This window comes from Dama dama, chromosome 23 (genome assembly GCF_033118175.1).
Source record: "Dama dama isolate Ldn47 chromosome 23, ASM3311817v1, whole genome shotgun sequence".
Lineage (NCBI taxonomy): Eukaryota > Metazoa > Chordata > Mammalia > Artiodactyla > Cervidae > Dama > Dama dama.
This window is the reverse complement of record NC_083703.1, coordinates 48606188-48630598: the sequence shown is the minus strand read 5'-3', so window position 1 is coordinate 48630598 and position 24411 is coordinate 48606188. Positions and strand designations below refer to the sequence as shown.

The following is a 24411-nucleotide window of genomic DNA, read 5'->3' as shown; positions in this document are numbered from 1 at the left end:
GCATTTACTTCTAAGAAAAAAAAATTAGATTTGATTCTCATGGTATCTTTTGTTTCTACAACATGCTGCAGGACAGAAACCATGCTGTAGAAACTAAGCCTATCCAAGTTTGATCTGGATGATGGGACTGTGCTACATATTTCTAGATGTTTGAAGTTTTGAAAAAGCTTCCCCAAAATCTAAGGTGGATCCCTAGTTTTATCACATATAACCAAGAAAAATGGACTGATTTAAAAGATCTACCAGCTCCAAATTTAAAGCTGCCAGGCAAAAGCCCAAAATGTGACTAATATAAAAGCCCTCAGGCATGTAATTAAATTATCCCAGTGCCCTTTTAAGTTTAATATCAAGATTGAATCTGTTATATAGAGGCACCAAAATGAATGTCATGCTTGGAGTCTGTATGCATGACTCAAATATACCTAATACAATTCCAATGTTTTTTAAACCAGAATTTGTTTTATAGCAATTCAGTATCCAAAAACCTACAGGTTGGGGAGGGGGGAAGTATATTAACAAGAATCAGATTAACACTTGACTGCTAAAGAGACTATGGATCCAACTATAAGTCACTCCATATAGTACCAACGCTAGACCACAAGTGAGCATAACGAAACACAAAATTCTAATTTTCCCCCTACTTTATTTCAAGTTCTCCCTTTTAAAAACATTTTCTTGTGCTCATACTTTGCTAGTACTGAGACGTGTTCAATGTGCCTCTTGGGTAGTCCAGCAATGTGACTTTCACCTCTCACTGCGATCCAGGCCATTATGAGACATTAGAGGAGGTTCCAGGAGGGGAAAATGACTAGCCTCACACAGCCCTTCTCTCACCCACTTCCACTGGAGTCCATCGCAGTGTCCCTGGCTGCAGGATTCAGTACTTTTCAAGCCAGGGGTGACTCAGTAGCTACTTTGGGAACAAGGAAGCCCGGGCCAGCAGGCAACAAAGGACACACTGGTCCAAGCATGTCACAACTGAGAGGCATGGATCTTGCTTATAACTCCTTATAATTTTTAACACAGCTTAACAGGCTACATTTAGATAACCTCACGGTATGAGGCTATATTACACTCGGGTTAGAACCTGGGACAATGAGCAACAACAGGCCTCCACTCTGAAGAGGAAGCAGCCAGCGCCAGCCACATGTCTTCCTCTCCTTGTACCTTCCATTCTCTTAAACATGACAGTGTAGTAAGAAAAGGACTTTTAAGTCAGATGATCCTAAATCAATTATTTTTACAATGTAAGTGCAAGTGACACAGCTAAATGGACTTTATGAATCATAAAACTTCCACAACAGCAGATGACCATAGAATGCTGTACAAACAACCCAAGTTGAAGGTCATTTCTTCCCAGCTTTTATTCCTTTAACATCTTAACAAAAGAACATTCCTCAAGTTTAAAAAAAAAAAAAAAAACTTTGAAAAATATACAGTTTCATATTATTTACATAACATACAAGTACAGGTCCCAGTATCATACAAACGTGTTAGATATAGTGGGAAGGTATGCTATAACTCACTGCCTCCTGAATGGCTAGGGTAACAGACATGTTTGCATTTTCCAACTACCTTTATCACTTATTATCCTGATGCAAGGCACCTGAGATGTTGGAAGACTTCTGAATGTGAACTTCAATAGCTTCTATTTTGATCTTATTGATTTCAAAACTGACTACATTTTAAATCTCTTTACAAGTTTACTTTATCCAAAACTAAGCTACCTTTATAGTCATCCTAAATAATCAAATATTAATCACATGTACTGTTAATATGTACACAGATCTAAAAGTCAAACATACAACTGTGCAGCTAAGTTATACAGGATTTTATATTTAACCCCAGGACACTCCCTAGTGCTCCGTGAGGAATCCAAATTTATTAAAGTGCCAACTCTTCAGTTTCCATGCTCTCAACTGGCTTTTTGAATGTATTTTTAAAAATGGCTTAAAAAAAAAAAAGACTGACAATAATTAGAATAATTGCTACTTACAAATTAATCAAGAAACCTAAGATTAAAAAAACCTAAATTATAGTTTTATTTGTATTTAAAAATATGTTGGAAATTCTGCATATGCCCATGATCAAGCTTATTGTCAATGCACATTACTTAAAATTTTGATGACATGGTTTGTTCTGACAAGTCCTCCTTCAAGCTGAACACCAAAATAAGGGAACTCCTGTAGACTTCCATTGGCCCTGCCATTGTTGATGTGTACTGCTTCCTTGTTAATGATAATGGATGACTTTTCATCTGCCTTTTATCACCTGGACAGTTTTCCGGCCATAATGATAATAACTGTAAGCTGATGCAGCTGTGGTAAAAGCTGTAAAACACCTTTTATGGAAGAAAAGAAAATTTAGTTTAAATGGTAACTATAAATATACATAAAGAATACACATAATATATACTAAAGAATACATTTAAAAGAGTTGTTTAAAAGTAAAAAAGCCTGTTAGTGTAATTTAACAAGAATCTAAATATATCGCTTTTCCTTAAGACTTCATTTGAATCAATAATGTCAAACATAATTAATCTAGTTAACAAATCTGAAAAAAATAGCAATTGTCATTTTTACCCAGACATTATTCTATGATAGGTAATTTTATTTTCACAGCCTCACCTTACTGAGGAAACATTGCCCCAGAGAGCTTGCTCAGGGCCACAGAACTATGAGTCTGGCCTGGTTCCAATTCTAGAGCCCTTGTGCTCCTCCCACTGTTCCATGCTGCTTAGAGTATTAGTATTAGAAGTTATTTCTTGCAGATTTGGGGAATTCTAATAATCTGAGTCATTTTAAATACAATTCAGCTTTCTTTACTTAAAATTAATCATATTCTCTTTGAAATGACATGTGTGACGCTCAGGGCTCACTGATTGTATGCAGCTAACAGGTTCATTTTTGTGCACACATGAGCTTCTGCTTCTATCAGGGGAGGTGCAGGCTCATCAAGACCATTTTTATTTGACCCCAAACCTGTTTATGCCAGCTTAATATCCTAAATTCACACATAAATTTAATGAAATATACATGTGGGAAGAATTGCTATTTCTGAGAATTAAGCTAGAACCTTGGAAAGGCAAGACAATCTGCTAAACACTACTGTTGAAGTACGTAGACAATATGGGCTTCCCTGGTGGCTCAGTGTAAAGAATCTGCCTACCAATGCAGGAGACACAGGTTTGATCCCTGGGTCGGGAAGATCCCCCGGCGAAGGAAATGGCAACCCACTCTAGTGCTCTTGCCTGGGAAATCCCATGGACAGAAGGAACCTAGCAGACTACTACAGTCCACGGGATGGCAAAGGAGTTCAATGCAACTTAGTGACTAAACAACAAGTAGACAATATAATTGCTAAAATACTGGAGAAAATAATAAAAATCTACAAAGTGTCTATACTCTGCTTCATAAATGTCTTACATTCTTATATCATTTTAAAAGAAAAGAAAACGAAAATCAGAGTTTGTATTATGGATGCAGTTTTTTTCAAGAAAGAAAAAATATCCTACCGATGAGCCTATAATCAAAGAAAATGAGTTGGGCTTATACCAGAAGATATAGGACAAATGAGTATACAATTTATATTTTAGGAAATAAAATGTTCAGCATGTGTATCATTTTTAAAGATTCTTAGCTGACTTTAGTTAACCATTTTCTGGCTCAGACTGCATCAAGCAATGCTTTAATTATCAAGTTAAAAATATAGTAAAATATAGAGCTTTAGTATCGGTGTGATGTATGTGGACTCAAAGTATGAACCTGACACATTTTCAAGGCTACACATAATCTTAACAAAATAAAATTCAAACTCCTTTCTCCAAGTTTCTTCCCCACTCTGCCTCCTTCATTAGGCTGGGTGCACCTCCTTTTACCCACTCTCCTACACATCTCAGTTTGCTCAGGGTCTGTCCTTGACCAGAAAGGCTTCCCCTCAGTCTCTCTCCATCTAGACTTCATGGCTCAAATGCCACTCCTCCCTGAAGCTTTTCCCCTTCTTCCTACTTGGAATATTTTTCTCTCCTCCAAAACCCCAATACAATATCTCTCATCCTTATAACTTGCATGAAAGCCCCTATAACTTCTACATCCTATAATTGATAGTAAGCTTCTTAAAAATGGTATCAATAAAAAAATATAGCCCCTACAGCTTTACCCAGTGTTTAATAAACATGACTAAGGACAAAGTAATTCTAGGATTGTCACAATAAGCCATTTTGTTGCCGTCCTCACAGAGTAATTCTAAGTTAAGCTTACCACAGGATCTGAAGGTAAATGCTGTCAGCATAATTGAAAACTGGAGCTGCCAAAGAAGCTGCCACCAAGATTAACTGAACTGCTGTGTTTACCTTTAAAAAGAGAAGTCACAAATGAACAGTGTGAACCCAGTCATGTTTCAAGCTCAGGAGAAAAAGGCATAACCCATCACAGTGTAACACAACAGACCCTCAGCATGCCTGATGTTGTAACATCTCTGCTAAAAAAGCTGGCATTCACACAAAAGGCTGAACTTCACTAACTGGCTCATCTGTCTGCACAGCTGCCCTTTACAAAAGGTGGAGAAGGGCAACTATCAGAAAACACCATTATCTTGAATTTTCATAGCAATTCAGTAATATTGCAAAGTTCTTTGCCTTTTTCTCAGCTACCCATTAAAACAGACCTCCGAATATGGACAGTGAGACTCTTCACAGGTGAAAAGGTAATGAGTTAAGTGACTTGTCTACAGTCTAGCAGGTTACAGATCCAAACTGAGAACCCAGATTTCCTGGCACTTCATTTAATGCTCCTTTCACTAGCATTAGGTTAGATACGCAAGTTAGAAAGTTGAAATGCATTCATCTCCATGAGAAAGGCTCTCAGGAGGAAATGAGTAGGTTTCCCTACCCTAAAAGACAGTATGGTGGAGAAAAGGAAGATGACAAAACCACTGGAGATTTTCTCTACTCATCTAGATAAGCATTCTGGGAAAATAGGTGATATGTTGAAGGAAGCACCAATGTTCTCTCATCCATTCTGCAGCCAGATTACAAGGATTCCACTCCATTTTTAAAAAGAAGTAATAAAAATTGTCTGAAGAACTTCTTGCAAGACCAAGGAGTTGAGGCATTTGTTCCTAGCACCTCTTTAAGCCACTTTCCATATGGTGCTATACTCCAATTACTATACTTGATACATATAAAAGTCACAGAAATAAATAGGTAAAAAAAAACAAATAACCAACCAACCAATCCATATTTGTAGGTAAAAATTAACCCCAGGGAGTCTCTGGTTTAAGAGTAATAATCCTTTTGTCCTAAAGATGATTGGCATTCCTAACCTGTTAAACCTGTCACAAGGGATGGAGCAAAATAACTGGAGCAAATTTATGTGCCTCAATAGGCATTAACAGTGTCCTCTCTGTGCGCAAAGACTAGCATGCAGGTATTGCCCTGGAAAGGGCTCAAGAAAACAGATGGATAACTAAGAGCAGGAGTTGTTTATTAGTGAATAAAACTTTCTCCTACTCTTTCCATGTAATTGCATGGCTATTGCACCTGAAAGAGACCTTATTGTATGGTGTTTTCACAACAGGGAGGGGTGGGTAGTGAAAGCAGAAAGAAATCTTCATACTCTCTTTGTGTTGCAATCAATATGCAATTATACTTCTACTTTGTCTGCCTCCCCTAAGTGATGGCCCTAATACTTCATTCAGAGACTTAAATTCTTAGACCACCAGACCACCAACACAAAACACACATGCATACTAGAGCTCCAGAGAGCCTGGAGGACAAAAGAACTGGGTTGATGACTCCACTCTATCCACTATGGTCAATGCATTAAGATCTATCTTATTTTCAGCTGCTCCAGACTGAGGTTTACTGTCATTATAATAATCCACAAGGGAATAATAACTTAAAAGGATGTTGTGTGTCTCTTACCTTACTGATGAAGGTTGGTTTTAACCTAGCAGTGGCATAACAAGGATTGAAATACTTAGAAAGTGTTCGCTGGCAGAGGACAAAAAAAAAAAGATAAACTTTATTCATTTTATTAAGTTTAAAATAAATATTTTGCTATTAACATATGTAACAGTTACTGAGTGTATACCACATGCCTGGCTATATGCTAGATCTATCATAAAGTCTGGCTGACAACATCTTTTTAACTAATCTCCCTCATCACTATTTTTCCTTAATAGGCTAAAAAATCAAAATGAATAAAATGTTGACATTTTCACTGGACTCGGAATCAAAAGATGAGGCTGTTATGCTCATGTAGTGATTATTAGCTAAGTTTGCTTAACTGCTCAAATATTTGTAGAACCAGTGAACAAAAGTGCAAACAAATTACCCTATGCTCATAAAACTGTAATTTTTAAAAACCAGTTCTAGAGAATCCATAGTAGAAGCTAAGTTACACAGGAAAGGGACTTCCCTGGTGGACCAGTGGCTGAGACTCTGAGCTCCCAATGCAAGGGGTCGGGATTCAATCCCTGGTCAGGGAACTAGACCCCACATGCCACAACTAGCAGAGCCCACAAGCTGCAATGAAGACTGAAGATCCTACATACCACAACTAAGAGGCAGCACAACCAAATAAATATTAAAACACAAAAACATTCCTAACAGAGTCTGCTGCTAGGGACAGGGCTAGTTGGCCTGAGTTTTATGGGCTATCAACTAAAACAATTTTGACTTAAAATAAAAACATGCTTTTAAAACATTATTCACATGTTCACTGAACAGCTACTATAATGGTGATTCAAAAGCAAGATGATAGTCTGTTTTCTTTAAATTCCTAGTAAATGGATTAAATACATGATTGTCATAAATTATTCCCATAAAGTGAAAATCAGTACACAATAGTGTTTTTTTCCTTTTGCCTTAAGTTACAAATACTACTAAAAAACATTTTTTTTTTTAAAACAAACTCACCGGTGTTGGAAGAGTTCGATATCTGACATAAAAAACAGCAGCAATCAACATTACATCTCTTGAAATTATCATATAAGTAAGTGGAACTGAAAATCAAATATAAGATAATTTTGATTGGAATTTTGACAATTATTTATGACATTACACATAACATAAAGCCTTACCATAAATTGCTGTTTCACCTAAGTAAAAATTTTATAATAAACATTTATCGATGCCTATCTAGGGTCCTTACCATGAACCAGTAATTTTTATATTCTTCTTTTACCTGCCTTCAAAACAAGGCGAAAGACAGACTATGGCTTTTAAAAGCACATTTCAGAATGTTGACCCTCACTTCTTTTAATTTTTTTCCTTGCATATGTTTTTAAGTTGTAGTTATCAGTGTCAGCTCTACTCAGCCACCACTATTTCCTTGTTACTTCTTGGCTTTATAAGTTTGGGAAAAAGATAACCTCACTATAATTGCATGGAATGAGATTGTAAAGAGGCTGGAAAAGATGTCATGACTCAAGCCATTCTGACTTTCAAGAACTGACTGCTTGCTTCTGTAGTCTAGATTATTTTATGAACAGCAAATTTTGCTATATGTGCCACTTGTGGAGAAACAATATCTTCAATTTTGCCTGGCCAGTTCCTATCCAAGCAATTTCCATTTTTCCTTCTGCTCATTCAGTCAATGAGCCCTAACTAAAGATGAACTCAACTTGTTGATAGTTTTCTCATTATTCCTAAGATCCTACAGGATGGCCCCGGAGCCAGAAGAAGGACATTTTAAATGGACACCCAAGGAACTCCTGCGCCCTTGTTCAGTGAGAATGGGAGGGCAGAGGTCTTCCACATCTAAGGAAGTTTTAACCATGACTATAAATCACATTTTATTAGAAAGAAATATTTTTTAAAGGAAAAAATCTTAAGGCTAACACTCAGTTCAAATTGTTTCAGTTACTAAAATAAAAGGATCATGCATAGCCCTTCCATAATACCTTCAAACAGCTCTTCTTGAATTACTTTTAAGGCTATCCTTACGATCTGCTCCAATTTTGACATTATATTGGTTCAGCAACTTAAGAACAATCTCACTAATTAATTACAGATTTAAAACTTAAATCTCTACTGGTTGTGGCTGTTATACATATATAAGTGTTGATCTATGGCGTAGTACTTCGTGACAGGATGATTCCAAAGAGAAAATGCTTATCCACTCAAATCACGGCATTTGGAGCATAAAAGACTCCATTGTATGAGCCAAATAACAAAACAATCCAGTAATGATTTTTAGCAGGATTTTTGTGCCTGTAAACCCAACTTTTCTATATAGCAAAAATCAGCTGCAAAATCAAATAACAATCAGAGTTTAAAATGCAGCAACTCGTGCAAATTATATACAGTAAATACAACATTACAGAAAAATAAACATCTTTTATTGCAGTTCATCACCACAGGTGGAAAAGAATATAAATAAGAGGTTTCTACAGAAGAACAGATGAGGTGATTCAATATACTGCAAAGCAGTGGGTTCTAGTTCTCTTAACTACCAAAATTACCACTTATTGAGCATCTGGCACAATTTAAGCATTATATACATATAATGTCATTTAATCTACATATCATCACCATGAAATGCGAACCATCATTATCTCCATTTTACCAATAGGAAAACAAGCCTCAGGCAGATTATATATCCTGGCCAAGGTCACCAGTTAGTCAGTGGTACTGCAAAATGCATCTCTGGACTCAGTTCACCAACTGTCAATCTGTTTGATAGAGGAAAGGACTGTTTAAAAAATCAAGTGTTCCCCCAAACTAACTACTCATCACAGAATTACCTCATTAAAGTTTTGTAAAAGCACAGATGAAAGCTCCCTGGGGGTTCACAATACAGCCAGACTGGGACCAGGGCTGCAAGGCCTCTGCCAACTGACAGCCTGTATACTGTACATACAGGCTCTTAACTTTCATTTGAGGGGCAACTTTGTCCAGTTCCCTGGATTTTGAATCTTCTAACTGTTCCTGCCTTCTCTCTCAGTCTTCCCTTGCCTTTTCTTCCAGGGCTAAAGCAGCTTTCTTTCTATTAGAGTACAACAGCGTGTTAGTGGAAGTGTAAAATGTGTCAGGGAATGCTCCAAGGGTTTCTTCTATATTTGCTAATTCTGTCTGAAATACAGTTTCTGCAACAAGGAAGTATATCATGGGCAAATTTTATTAGTGTTAAAGGGGAAATAATAAAATAAGTCACTTTTACACACAAAGTGATCACTATCAATAGCATACACTGTTGCATTGAAAATTTAACACACAGCCACACTCATTTGTTTATGTATTTTCTATGGCTATTTTCACACTACAATAGCAGGCTTGAGCAGCTGCAACAAAGACCACATGACCCACAAAATTGGAAATATTTATGTACTCTCTGGCCTTGACTGAAAAAGACTGCCAACATTTGTTCTACATCCTAACCTCTAAATCAGGACCTCCACAACCTCTAAGGAGCAGATAGAGAGCTCTGATCTACAGAACAGACTTACAAGTACTGCAAATTCAGGGCCATGTCTGTTCCCTCCCTGTCTGTTCACCCTAGAGGGAATGATACCACTCCGTGAATTCCACCAATGCTCAGAGAGCACCCAGTTAACATATTACAAAGTGAGTAGCCAAGGATCACTAGGCATTTTAACAAAGTCTCCATCATGAAAGAGAGACCAAAACAAACAGAAAAAAAGAAAGAGTACACACACATACACACACACATAAACAGAAGATATCCTGAAATGATGATATTCACCTATGATGTAAGAAAAAGACTTTTTTTTTTTTTTTAAAAAAGAACACATAGAACAAGAGCTCTTGGAAATTAAAAATGACAGCAATAAAAATGTCAATAAAGGGATAAATGACAAAGTTGAGGAAATCTCCCAGAAAGAGAACAAAAGAGAGTTTCCAGTAAGAAGAGAATCTAGAAAGAAATGTTTAGAACTTAAAGATAAGTTTTCAGACTGAAGGGGCCTTCTCATTACCCAGCACAATGGAAACAGACTCTAGAACATAAACTGTTGTAAACTCTCAGGCCAACAAGGTTAAAAAAAAGATCATCAGGTTCAGCTTCCGTTAATATCTGAGTAGGTAATAATTCTCCTGCTAACACAATTAAAGACCATTAAAAAAAAAAAAAAAAAACTTGAAAGTGAAAAGCTTATAAGATGCTAAGAAGGTATCAGAACGAGAACTTGGGAAAATAAGCCTAGGCACTCAGAGCCACTGTCCGTGACCCTAGAGAAGTAAGCAACAAAGCTAAATAAAACAAAGGCGTTTTGGCAGCCTTATGGGACGGCAGAACCATAGTCAAAGCCCAGAGTCCTCAGGTTCGGCTGTGACAAACCACTTCCTAGCTTTAAGCTAGGATCTGAACAAATACTCCCACAGGGTTGAGAGAGGAGTTGGCCCTAAGTAAACTAAACCTTAAAAGAATGTATTATCTGGCCATCCAGGTAGTCCCAGACTACCAGCATTCCTAGATACCTGGCAGAACTGAACAAAAAATCTCTTCCAGAGAGTGATGCCATCATCCTATACATCAAAATATTTCTCCAAATTATTTTAATGTATTAATAGTGTCTAAACAGTTAAAACACACCAAAGACATAAGATACCATGAGTAAAAATCAATAGAAATAGACACATGAAAGAGAGCCTCAAAAGATATTTCAGAAATATCAGTGCTTATAAAACTAAAGCTTACTATGTTCAAAGGACTATATATATAACAATTAAAGGGATATACATGAAAATTTCAGCAGGAAACTGAAAACTCTAAAAGATGATGTGCTAAGTTTGAAGAATAAAAATAGAAATTCTATAACAAAAAAATACAATAGAAGATTTAAATGAATTTGGCTCAGCTGAAGAGAGAAGCAGTGAAATGAAAGAGTGCGCTTCAGCTTCATTAGTCATCATCTAGAACGGAGTTCAGAAAGATAAAATTAGTAGGTACCATGCAGAAAAGAGGCTAAGACACTTAAAGGATACTGTGAGATTTAACACAGATATATTGCAGTCCCAAAAGGAGAAAAACAGGCAACACCTGAAGATTGTGGCTTAGAAGTTTTTATAACTGATTAAAGATATCAATCTATATATTAAAAAGCCCAACAAATCACAAGCAGGAAAATAAAAAAGAAAAATCACACCAAATACTATGAAACTATGGAAAACCAAAGAGAAAGAAGAAATCTTAAAAGCAGCCAGAGTAAAAAAATACCTTAGAAAATGAAGTGAGTTAACAGTTGATTTCTTTTTTTTTTTTTTTTAACAGTTGATTTCTTATTGCCAACAACAGAAATGAGTAGACAATTGCATGGTATTCTTTGTGGGGAAAGTAAGATCCCACATGTCATGGAGCAACTAAGCCCAGATGCCACAACTACTGAGCCCATACACCAGAACTAGAGAGTCCATGTGCTGCAACATGAGATCCCGCATGACGCAACTAACGTGACACAGCCAAATAAATAAATATTCAAACTTTATAAGGGCAAAAGTAGAACAGAACATACGGGTCAAATAAAACACAAAGTAAAATGGAAAACTGCTACACAAATATCAGTAGTCATAGTAAATGGATTAAATGTTCCAGTTGAGAGAGAAAATATTTTTAGGCTGGCTACATTAAAAACCTATTATATGTTATTTACAAGCAATACCTAAAATAGATGTAGACAAGTTGAAAGTGAAAGATTTATTTATCATGCAAACACTGGCCAGAGATAAGCTAGTGTAGATAAAGTAATATTCAAAAAAAACAGACAAAAGCAAAAATCATTTCTAAAGATACAGAAGGTCACTTCAAAATAAAATATTCAATTCACCAAGAAGACATAACAATTTTACTTTATATGTACTTAACAGCATAACTTCAAGAGACACAAAGCAAAAATCAGAGCGAAAAAGAAAAAGTAATGGAAAACGGGACACAGCAGGAAACTTCACTCTGTCAGTAACTGACAGAAAAGCAGACTAAATGTAAAAAATAAGTCAGTAAAGAAATGAAAGTAAAAAAAAAAAGAAATAAAAGTACATAAAAGTAATTTATTAGGACTAAAACTTTGACGAAATGGACACACATAGACCATCACACCCAATGATCACAGAATACTAATTCACTTGAAAAATGCCTAAAAATGTTGTTCATAAAATTTGACTGTGTACTGAAGGGCTGAAAATCACAGAGCATGTTCTTTGAATATAGGTAATTATGCCCAAAATCAGTAACAAAAAAAATTGTTAGGAAATCCCACAAATTGAGAAATAAATTCTTATTAACTCCATAGGCCAAAGAAAAATCATAATAGAAATAGATTACTCTGAATTCAGATAATGATAAGAACACAAATACCAACATATGAGAAACAGTGAAAAGGAAAATGCAAAATGCCTTAAATGCAAACATTAAAAAAGTAAAGCTGAGAGAATTCCCTGGTAGTCCAGTGGTTAGCACTCCACGCTTCCACTTAGGGGGCACAAGTTCGATCCCTAATTAGGGAACAAAGATCCCATCAGCCACACAGCATGGTCAAAAAAAGGAATGAGTTAAACATTCATCTACAGCTGCACTATTCAATACAATAGCCACCAGCTACATGTAAAGATAAAGCACTTGAAATGTGGCTAGTCTGAACTGAGATGTTGTAAATGCAAACTGCATGCTGGCTTTTGAAGACAGAGTATCAAAAAAAAAAAATCTCATTAATGATTTTTATTGATTATATATAGTGGCTCTTTTTGATCTAGTGGACTGAATAAAATGTTATTAAGGGGAGGGGGTAGCACAGGCAGCAATGCATGCTCAGAACATGCTGTCTCCACTGCAGCTGGAGAACAATGTCTCTCTCTCTCTCACACACACACACACACACACACATTTCACCTGTTTCCCTTCACTATGAATATGACTACTAAAAAAATTTAAATTAAATCTATGGTTCCCATTATATCTCTATGAGACAGGACTGATCTAAAGGATTTAGAAAAGAACATCGGAGAAAAGCCAAAGGATGACACAGAAATAAAAGGACAAGATTTAATGAAACAGTAAACACATCAGAGAAGTTTGACAAAGCTCAAAGTTGGTTCTTTGTAAAGATTCACAAAACTGACAAACCTCTGGCAAGACAAGTCAAAGAAAAAAAAAGACAAATAACTAACAATTAGGATGAAAGGGGGGACACTACATACCCTACAGACATCAAAAAGTAAATGTGGATAACTTTAGCTTATAAATAGCTTATGGTAATTTTTTTTAATGTAGCTGAAATAAATCAAGTTCCTAGAAAAAACATCGTAACTCACAAAACAGACAAAAGATGAACCAGAAAAAACTGAACATATACATAGTTTTAAAAGTGAATCAATTATTTTAAAACGTTTTCCAAAAGAAAACTCCAGGAATCAATAGCTTCAACAAGTTCTACCAACATTCAAAGAAATAACTGAAATCTCACACAAACATCTCCCAAGAATGGGGGGTCAGGGAGGAAGTACACTCCCTAAAATTCATTTTATGAGATTAGTATAAAACTTGATATTAAAAACTAACAAGGGCATTTTTAGAAAAGAATTTTAAGCCAATTTTGTGAATCTAGATGTGAACTGACAAAATATTAGTAGTAAACCAAATACAGCAATATCTTCAAAATATATCATGATCAAGTTGGATTTATAACAGGAATGTCGTCAGGTTAATTTAATTTAGAAAATCAATAATGTAATTCACCACACATTAAGCTTAAAGGGAACAAATATAACTACCATAATACATGAAGAAAAAGAAATTTCATAAAATTCAATATCCAATGTAAAAAAACTTCTGAGCAAACTCCCTGTAGAAGTGAACTTTACCCTTACAAAGGGGTGATACTAAACTCTACAGGAAATGTCATATTTAGTACTGAAATATTGAAATCTTTCCTTCTGAGACTGAAAATAAGACACAAACACCACTCTTAGTCAACACTGCACTGTGTACTATAGTGAGGCAAAATTATAAAAAGGTAAAAGTAATGATGAAGAAACACACTGTCATGAATTATAGACAATACATAATTGAGGATGCAGAAACTCCAAGAGAATATACATTTATATTATCAGAATAAGAGTTCAGCAAGTTTTGCTAGACATAAAAATTAACATTAGAAATGGATCTCATAAACAATAAGCAGCTATGACAAAATGAAATATTAACAGAGCCTCATTTACAAAAGAATCAAGAATTATCAGTTACCTAGGAATAAATCTAATAATTATTTATTACCTCTCTAGAAATAACTAACATTTTGACATTTTAACAAACCTAAATAGAGTATATACAACAGGTTTGTGGACTGGGAGACAATATTATAAAAATGTCAATTCTTCCAAGTAAATCTGTAAATTCAATGTATCCCAATGAAATCCCAACAAGTTTTTTCTGGGAAACTTGAAAGTTGATTCTAAATCTACCTACAAATGCCAAGAGGTAAGAATATCAAGATAGAAGAACTTGTTCTATCATATATCATGACTTTTAGCAAAGTAGTAGTAATTAGGGACAGTCCTGATACATAGACAGACAAATCAATGGGGAATAAACTAGACAACCCAGAAAAGGACTCATGTATATATGCACATGGTTTTTTAATAAAAAGTGCTGGGATGGATAATTGAGTGTCCAAAGAAGCAGTTAGAAAATTAACCTCTAAGAGAGAGAATTTTTTTAAACCAACAACTAAGAATAATGTAAAAAAAAAATCTTAAAAGCTTTCTAACACAAAACATAATCACATATAAAGGAAAAGGTATTAGAATGGCATGAGACTTCTCAACAGCAAGATGGAATCTGGAAACCTATAGAACAAGGTCTTCAAACTTCTGAGTGAAAACAATCTGCAACTGAAAATTATGCCCCTTTTGAATCTCAATCAAGTATGGAGGGTAGAATAAAGACATTGTAGACATCTGTAGAATAGACACTGTATACCTCTAACTTGCTGCCATGCTGCATCTGAGAAGAGGAAACAACTGGAGATTGCACTCCACATGTAAGGCATGGGAAAAACAGACCCAAGACAGAAAACTGAAGTGCCCAGAATGATAGTGAGTGATAATGAAGGCTTAAAAAGCAACCTACACCAATATCAACATTATCCATAATGCCAAAACATAGAAACAGTTTCTATGTTCAATAGGAAAATACCTGGCTAACCTTTGTGTAAAACAATACAACAAAATACAAAGTAACTCTGAAAAAGCTTCAAGAGAAGCATGAAAATGTACACACCACACAATAATCTTAATTGTGAATGTTAACAGAATGCTCCTTAGGATCTTTTTTCCTGCAAGTTATCTATATTACGTATAGCATACTTCCGCCCATTCAATACCCCCAACCATATATACACCATAATCATGACTTTCAAAGAAGCACACAAAGTAGTTTAATTCATTTTTAAATTTGACTATGCAGACTTAAAACCCTAAAGATAGAGGAGAAAAAGAATCTCTAGATTGAGAAGAATGTACTAGACTGAAACACCACTTCACTTCTTCCTATCAAATGTCAGTAACAGCATGGTACTGAAGGAGCAAGTGGCAGTTTCTTTGTTTTCAATTCTATTTCTAACTCAGAAATAATCTGCACCAAAGGATAAAAACTGAGAAACACAGCTAAAGTAGAAAATGAACAACTCAAAAAGCAGTACAAAATACAAAAGATCATAAAATTTTGTTACAAAGAGTATTCAGACAATGTACAAACTACATGATAATTAAAATTGCATAATAGTGTCTAAGTAATAATAACAAAGTGAAATTTTATAGACATCTCTAGGCCTTCAGAGCTCTTATTTATTAAATTGTACTTAGTAAATAAGACGACTCAGGAAACTTTGAATTGCTTTTAAAAAGGTACGCACTAAGAAAATAAAATAGTTTCAAAAGATTCTAGGATAATTAACTTAGCACTGTGAAATATGTGCTCAATTTTAAACAATTTTACTAAGAAAACAGATTCTATTAGTATATACAAAGTAATAAATTTGAAAGTAAAACAAACAGCTTAGCAAGCAAAACAGTTCAATAGTTTAAAATTAGGGAAACAAAAAAATAAAATAAAATTAGGGAAACACTTTAAAGTTGAAAAACATATTTGTGGAACAAAAATTATTTGTCTCTCAATCAAGAGAAATCCTAAGCTGACTAATGTCACTCTTCCCTGTACTATTTAAAAGCACACATGATGGCACTCTTACCTGGAATAAGATCTGCATAGGTCAAGCTAATATATAAGATACTGATAAGTATTTTATCAGCAAGTGGATCAAGAGCACTTCCCAAAGCTGATTTCTGACTGGCCCAGTTTCGAGCAATAAATCCATCCAACTGAAAATAGAAGTTTTTTTTAATAAATGTCACAATGGGTACAGAGTAGATATCCTGAAGATTAAAAGGTACCAGAATAACTATACTTTCATAAAATGTAGATAAAACTTCTGTTTCTTACTCCCAAACCTCCTGTTTTACTGGTATACATTTAACTTTTAAATTACCAATTGGTCAGAAAATAATTTCACTTTCCTACAGTACTTTTCTTTTTCAAGGCCTTCAGCTATTTGTCAATGTTTCCACAATGCCCCTTTGAGGCATGAACCCAGACACAAATTAGAGATGTAAAGAACCCAAATAAAACTCAAAGGAAGCATGACTGACAGAGCATAGACTAGGCACCCCCTCCTCTCAAATCCTGGGCTATTTCACAACATCCAAAATAGCTGCTTTTACTTGCAAGGGCTACTCTTTAACTGCAAGATTTCCTAACTCACATTCCTACCTACTCTTCTATAACAGTATCCAATTCTCTAAGCTTTAGCTGTTATTATTTTTAACTGTTATCATCAATATTTTTTGTCTAGTGCCACTGTTAATTCCATGGCTGACTACATTTGCATGACTTGGACCTGAATAAAATATTCAATCCTTTGTATTTGGCCTACTTAAAATTTGATTTTCACTACTCTTGGAAACAAATTATATTTTAAAGCAGAGGTCAAAAAAATAAATAAATAAATAAAGTAGAGGTCATACTTGGTTTCCTGGGAGCCAAGGGGCCTGCAGGCTGGTTTTGTTTGAACTGCCCAGAGGTTTTTAAAATATAAATTAGTTGCCAATATTTAAATATTCAAAGTCTTACCTCAAAAAATCCACATCTCCAAGCTTACTCAAGGAATGGGAAGAAAATTGACTGAAACCAAGTACTGCCTATTTTCATTAAACAACGTAGATATTTTCTGATTTTCCAAGTCCCTACCTGGCTTTTATTCATTTTATTTAACTTCAAGTTTCAACAAATGTTTGAATTTTCTAGTTCTATTTCCAAGGAAAAAGATCAAATTAGACACAATTTAACATGGTACATTTTAAAGGATAAGTAAGTCCTCCATATCTCAAGTATTCCAATAACTTAGAGACAGTTGTCATACTGGATAATGGTTAAGAACTTAAGTCTTCAAAGCAGAATGTAAGTGGTAGTTCAAGCATTTGCTCTCCTACTCACTTAACTGTGTAACTCTGGGCACAACATTTGGCCTAAACCAAAAGTGAGGCTTAGGCCTTTCCTTTCCTTCCTTCCTGTAAAATAGAGATAACGCTACTACCTCAAAGGGTAGGTTGTCTCAGTACACAATATGATTAAAATCTGTTTAGCACTCAGCAAATCCTCAAAAACATCAGTTATCTACTATTACTACCTCAACTGAAAAAAAACCTATTTTCTTAAGTATACTAGAGGTAATACTAACAGAAAGTGCCTAGAACTGGGAGTTAGGGCCTCGGAAGATTCAGGTGTCAGTTCAGTTTCTGATCTCAACCTCCCATTTTTTCAGCATCATCTTCTCACCCTCATTGCTCCTCTACCCACACTGGATTCCAAGGTCATCAACACCACTTTTTCTTTGTAAATCTCTGTAACTCCCTATTCCACCCTCTCTCAATACTACTTAAATACATCTGTCATGTACTCTAAACCGACACCCAAACAGCTGAACACTGGAAAACACCTAAATGAGCTAATCAGTCTCACTTTTACATGACCACAAATCTCCTGTGGGCACTCAATACTGCCTGGTAAACCTATACCCGCTTACTACGTTTACCTTCTCTTTTCAGCCTGCTCTTGCCACAGACTAACTCCATCCCTCCCAAAGCCTCTCTCTACTTCATGACCATGTCTATATTTCCTCGAAAAGTAAAAGCAGGTTGTCAGCACCCCCTCATATTCTCACCTCTGAATCCCACCACCCACCAGTATCCAGGCACATTTATCTCTATTATCCTAATCCCTGACCCCCGGTCCTCTTACCTTCTGTGAGTTTCCCCCACCTCCCAAGCATCATCAATCTCTCTCTTCCTACTCAGTCATTTAATTAATTAGTTAACTAACAACAAAAATTTCCCCAGTATATATTTCTTTATAAAGTACCCTTCCTTGACTTTATTCCCCTGTGAAGCAAAACTTCCTCAAAGTGACATCTATTGCCATCACTATCTCACATATGCTCACAAACTCACTCTGCCTGCCCCATCCTCTAGAGATTGTACTCATAAAGGTCACCAACCTATCCTCAACACACTGAACCACCTTCTTAATATCTGGGACAACTTACTGCTCAATTTTCTTCCTTTCTAACTAGTTTTTCCTTTTCAGTGTCCTTTACCAGCTCCTTCTCCGCTGCTCCACTTACTGCTTTTTTCTCTGACCCATTCTCTTCTTTTACCACAGCTTAGACGATTTCATCCAGACCTGACCATCTACATAATAACTCTTCAATCTGTCTCTAACCATGACTTCCTCCAACTTCAAACTGTTGGAGTTACCCAACAGTTACCTCCATCTGAACAGGCATAACAACTCTTCCCACAAACCCTGTCCTACTCTTGAGTGTTAATCATAGAAAATGTAAACCTCCATGCATCTGCTTGTTGAAAAGAAAAAAGAAACTGCCTAGCACTCATACTTGTTTCCTTTCTTTCATCCCACATATCCAATCCATTAATCTATCAATTCTATCTTCAAAACATACTCTCAACCCACTACCCTAGATTATTATATGCCCTCTAACCAGCCTCTCTGTTTCTACTCTTGCATTCCTGTAATTCCCTTCCCATACACAACAGAAATCAGGCTTTGTCACTACCCTGCTTAAACCCTCCATGAGTCTAGCCATCTGCTCAGTGGCCACTCTAGAGGCATCAAAACCTCCATGGAGTATAAGTGTAAAACAACGCCAGTTAACTTAGATTTCCACACACATTGTCTTCTATATTTAGAAAAGTGTAAATGAGGCCTCTTCCACTTAATGAACATCTCTATCACATGTGGCAACTAAAGAAAACTTACAAACCAAAAAAAAAAAAAAAAAAAGCAAATATGGTAACCGAAAAAGATCTTGTCTATTATAAAAAAAAAAAAAAATCCATTATCAGTATAATGGTCTTTGACAGACCTGGAGACCATTTTAATAAGTAGAGGACTTCACACTTCAGAGATAAAAGTAGGGACAAACGAAGAGGTTGTGTGAATGGGGAGAAATTGTGACAATTAGGAGCTAAATTCTGGAAAAAGAGAGGAGGTAGCCACTTTGAGAGACTGTATTTGATGCACATTTGGAAATGTCATATAACAATGCAAACACCCTCCTTTGTTTACCCTGAAAAACCTTCAGCTAATTCTACACTGCTCAACAATGGTGCTGGGCAGGTGGAATTTTGTTTCTATGAATCTCAAAGGGAATAGCTGATGTTACAAAGGAAGATGTTATACAAACTGCATTAACAGAAAATAAGTTTCTCTTTATTCTCACTAAATACTGAGCATAACTTTTCAAACATACATCAGTTTAAAGAGGCACCAAATTACTATTGCTTGTCTGGGTGCTTACTTGGATCTCAGACCAGCCTTGTACAAGAATACATAATACATATACACAATATCTGTTTCTACATGCTTTTGTACTGATTTAAAATTTTTCCTCTACCATTTCCCCATTTCCTTCAATTTTGTTTAAAGGACATATAGTTTTAATAAGCTATTTCAATTCTTTATGCAACAGGGTGGGTGATAGATACAAATAACGTCATACATGCCAATGACTGGCCAGTCCATAAAAGCCTATATAACACATAGTGCAGCTTTCTGTTATTAAAATTATGTCCCAAGTTCTAATTTGAAATAACCTGAATTAATCTTTCCCTCCCTCTAAACTGAGACAGTGGTGTCAAGGTATTCTCTTCTTCTCTCTCCATCTGCTGGGAGAGTGGAAGGAAGGATGCCTAATGCCCACCTAGGGCAGGGTCTTTTGGAAGATGGTCAGAGGGGTATGGAGCAGGAATCAAGGAGCAAACCTGTAGGGTGCCTATGGCCTCCTGCCAGCATAAACCTGAGCAGAGATCTGGCCTCTACAAGCTCCTGGTCACAACAACAGGCCCACTAGTTCCCTCTCCATCAGTAAAACCAACTGTTGTTGCAGATCAGATATTTCTCTCTACTACATAAGCAGAAAAAAAGTCTCAGCTTCTCTCCTTTATTTCTATCCCTAAAGCAAGTAGTTGCCCTTGGAGAATATCTAAGGCTTTTTTCTTTCATGAAGAAGTTCTCCAATGCCTCCCTACAACCTCTGCTTCCTTCCTTAGATAATACAAAGAATAACAGAGTCCCACATAGATGCTAATGACAAGCCTTTATAAAAGTACTAGGTGAAATGCATCTTTGAGGATTTTCTTCCAAGGAAAAGCAAACTGAAGCTGCATTATTTCAGTGTAGTGGAGACTGGGATTTAGAAAGGGAACAGAGCAAGGGGAGTGCCTTTACAACTTACCAAGTCAGTTAGCCCAGCTAAAGCAAAAACTCCTAATGCAATATTAAAATCTTCTTCAATAATCAAATAGCCCAAAACTGGGGCCAAGCCAATTCTCGTCATTGACAACATATTTGGGATTGTCCATGGGTTTTCATACTGAAACATAAAGACAACAAAATTTAAATTAAATACTATAAATTCATACTTTAAATAACTATATACACTGGAAAACACACTCTATCAACTTATAGGTATGTCATGTACCCAAACACAGACTAAAGTACTGACTATATATAGATTTTCTTATTAGAGAGAAGAAATAAAGATGTATTACCATATAAGTCAAGACTAATACACAACTTCACAATTAGAATTCAAAACTAAAAACATACTGCTTTTAAAAATGAAACTTCAACATTGCAAACCAACTATATTCAATAAAAATTTTTAAAAAAGAATTACTTTCCATTTATACAAAATAAAAAATGTTTAGAAGTGAAACTTCAGGAAAATCTTATACTTCAAGTAGACAAACAGTCTAGAAAGTGTCAGAAAAAAAGCCAAATGGGCATTCTGGCTAAAAAACATTTATTGCAAATAACCTCTCCTCACTCTTCTATACATACCCATCAAAAGAATGCTAAATGCCATACACAGCGTTTGCAGATACGAATGAAGAGGGGTTAAAAACACCTAACTCCATAACGTCATCACTAAACTGGAGAACTGCTGGAAGAAAACGGAACAAGGAATAGTGATTTAAATCCTTGGGAAATCTGTTCAAAATAGCCACAGCAATGTTAAGATCCCCAACCAGAAGCTGACGGCTTTCACAGCTTCCCTATGGGAACTTTATGATTCCTTTAAACTTCATTGGGAGGCAAGGTGTCTGAAGTTGGCACCAACAAAAGGGCACCGTGGCAGCTGCTCTGAAGAACATTCCTTCCTTGCCAAAACAAAATCTGTTTCACGAGAGGGTATTTCAACTTTAAAGAACTAAGACACATTGCACAAAACTGGGTACAGAAATAATACAGAGAAAATGTCATTTCCTAAAGGCTAGTTTCTCCACTGAGTCAAGACTGCCAGTTCTACCTCATGGGACTATCTCCTCACAAGATAACCCTATTTAACCTCTTTCTCAATCAGTAACCAATTTGTCTGAATCTTAATCTTTTAGAAAAGTAACAGCATCCATTTCTAGAGACCTCTTTTAAAATACCTTGAACCATTCTCTAAAGATACTAAGCTTGTGTTTATAAACAGAACCAGGCAAGAAATGTTCACCTCAGCCTGGAAGGATAATGGGGTTTTGGGGGTCAGGGAGCAGAATGCTGTCACTAAAGCTACAGAAAAATTCAAATTTTCTGGGAAACAATCAGCACTACAAACCTCTACCTTTTATTGAAGGTAAACCACAATAGTAATTAAATGGACTCATTCTTGGAACACTCCAAACTCAAGTTCAAAGGTACAAGTGGTCAGAGTCCAGAAAAAAAATAAGTCTGTTGACCATACTGCAGTACAGATAAATCAAACACTTATCCAGTATAACAGCAACTCACTGAGGCGGGAAGGGGAGGGTACAGTTCATGATTGAGAAAAGGGAAACGCAAAGCAAAAGGTCAGAATACAGAGGGCCAAAATTCATAACAGATGCCCGTGGGACAAAATTCAAGACACAGCTGTAAACAACCACATCATTTCATTTGGTGAATTAATAAACCAGACTGAATGTTCCCGGAACAACGAAAAGCATTCTTTTGAGCTCTACACAAAATATTTCAGTTAAAATACCTCATTAATCTCTAATTATTAAATTTGTAAACGTTTCTAAACTAAAATTAAAAGAGCTAATCTCAGATTACCCAACCAGATAACCTGTGGCATACTCGACCAACTACCGCCGTTCTGGGAAGGACTTCAGCCAGGATATGGCAACTTCAAAATATCCAGCATTCAAACCCCAACATGCTTTAGCTATTAATGGAGCTGAGACCCCTGCCAGGATGTGGCCAACCCAACCCATGCTGTACAATTGATGAAAGCGGCACAGGGGCCCACTGAAGACATAACAATTGAAGATGTAATAATTGCATGAGTCTTGCTACATGACATCAAAAGCTCTCCCACACTCATACTCTGATTTCTTCTGTTTGGTCAGTATTTCAACAGGTAAGCGGACAAACATTTTCCTCCGTTACCTCAGAAAGTCTTCATCTTTTTCTATAATTAGAGGTTAAAAGATCTTTTAATTACGATCTAAATTAGTTACCCTTCATCCTATACAATGTGTAAAGTTACCAAAGGTCAAATGGTAGTTAACCAAACCTGCAGAAGCAAACAGAAAGGCCTGTATATATTTCTGAAGACGCTCACAGACTTGCACTAAACACTGGAGATTCGCTTCATAAAATTTAAAATGGGCTTTTAAAAAGATAAGTGAAGGCTATTTTTACCAATGCAATATCCAGAGGCGCGTCCTGCTACAGGTGAGGATAGAGGGGGAGGAGAGGGTTCTAACTTGACCACCGAGACGCAAAGAGGATCAGGCTGGTACCGCTGACATTGGTCCCGACCGAATGACCTACCCGTAACTTCTCTTCAGGGAACGGTTTAAAAGTTCTGAAATGGAAGCATCGGACCTGACCAGCCAGGGCACGTTATTCGCGTCCGGGACCGAGCCCGCCGCAGCCGTCGCCCTTCCGCCGCCTCCTTGGTACGTACCAGGTTGGAGGCGCTCGTCGGGCCCCACTGGCCGCGTCGGGCCTCAACAGCAGCGTCCTCTCCGGTCGCGGGCCCGGGGGCTGCCTTCTCCGCGCCCGAGCAGTGGGCTCGCGGGCTAGCCCCAAGCAGCCGCAAGCCGAGCGCGGCCGGGCGTAGCCACCAGCGCTCAGCCAGGAAACCTAGGCAGCCGGGCGCGGGCGGGAGCAGAGCCCCGCGGGCGCGCCCCTTTCCCGGCCGCGCTCCCGGTGCCCACGCGGCGACGCGCAGGGCCCCCCAAGAGGCGCGCGCCATCCGCGAAGCCAGCATGACCCCGCTGGCGCTAGAGGGAGACGCAGTCGGCGAGAGCTCAGCAATCCAGGGCACTGGCGAACCCCTTCCTCATCAACTCCCCGCAGCATTGGGGAAGCTCGACGGCCTCCATGACTGCTTCTCAAACCCCAACACGCTGTCTTATACAGGTGGCCTCGGATCGCCAAGGACGGAAGCCTTCGCGACGCTTTTGCGACACCGTTGCCGCTGGGTTTACCAGCGCCCCCGGCGGCGGCGGCGGCACTCGCGCACCGTTAGGCTCCGCGGGCTGCAAAGGAGCTCTTTCGTGCAGCCGCTGTCTGCCCGCCCACCGGCTTCTGGGTCGGTGGGAAGGCGAGGGGAGGAGCGCGCAAACCGGACGACGGCGCAGCAGCTGTGGCCGGTATAGCGCAGAAGTCGTCTCCGGTCCTGGCCCGAAACCAAAGGTGTGCGCGGCTCTGGGAGGAGGCGGGGCGGGGCGGGGGGTGCTCTTCGTGAGAGGTTTTAAGTATTACTGAAATACTTAGTACGGAGGAAGTATTTAATACTAGCTCTCTATTCTTTTCCCTCTTTTGAGCTTTCCATATGTCA

General features: G+C 37.3%; 1 protein-coding gene across 1 annotated transcript; it reads right to left on the bottom strand.

Moving 5' to 3' along the window:
* Window positions 1-1345: 1345 nt before the first annotated feature.
* On the bottom strand, window positions 1346-23972 carry CRLS1 (cardiolipin synthase 1). Its single transcript, XM_061126658.1, has 7 exons — window positions 23533-23972; window positions 20824-20961; window positions 16204-16333; window positions 6920-7005; window positions 5924-5992; window positions 4260-4351; window positions 1346-2341 (listed from the first exon to the last, which is right to left on the bottom strand). The coding sequence occupies exons 1-7, from the start codon at window positions 23836-23838 to the stop codon at window positions 2254-2256; spliced, it is 909 nt and encodes a 302-aa protein (XP_060982641.1). The 5' UTR covers window positions 23839-23972; the 3' UTR covers window positions 1346-2253.
* Between the last annotated feature and the right edge of the window lie 439 nt (window positions 23973-24411).

What these genes read in the sequence shown, in the direction of transcription:
- CRLS1 (XM_061126658.1), bottom strand. Translation starts at nt 23,838, where the DNA reads ATGCTGGCTTCGCGGATGGCGCGCGCCTCTTGGGGGGCCCTGCGCGTC. An exon ending in TAGCTGGGCTAACTGACTTG is followed by an intron (nt 16,334 to 20,823) that starts GTAAGTTGTAAA and finishes TTCTATTTTCAG; the next exon opens with TTGGATGGATTTATTGCTCG. An exon ending in ATCGAACTCTTCCAACACCG is followed by an intron (nt 5,993 to 6,919) that starts GTGAGTTTGTTT and finishes GTCCTCTGCCAG; the next exon opens with CGAACACTTTCTAAGTATTT.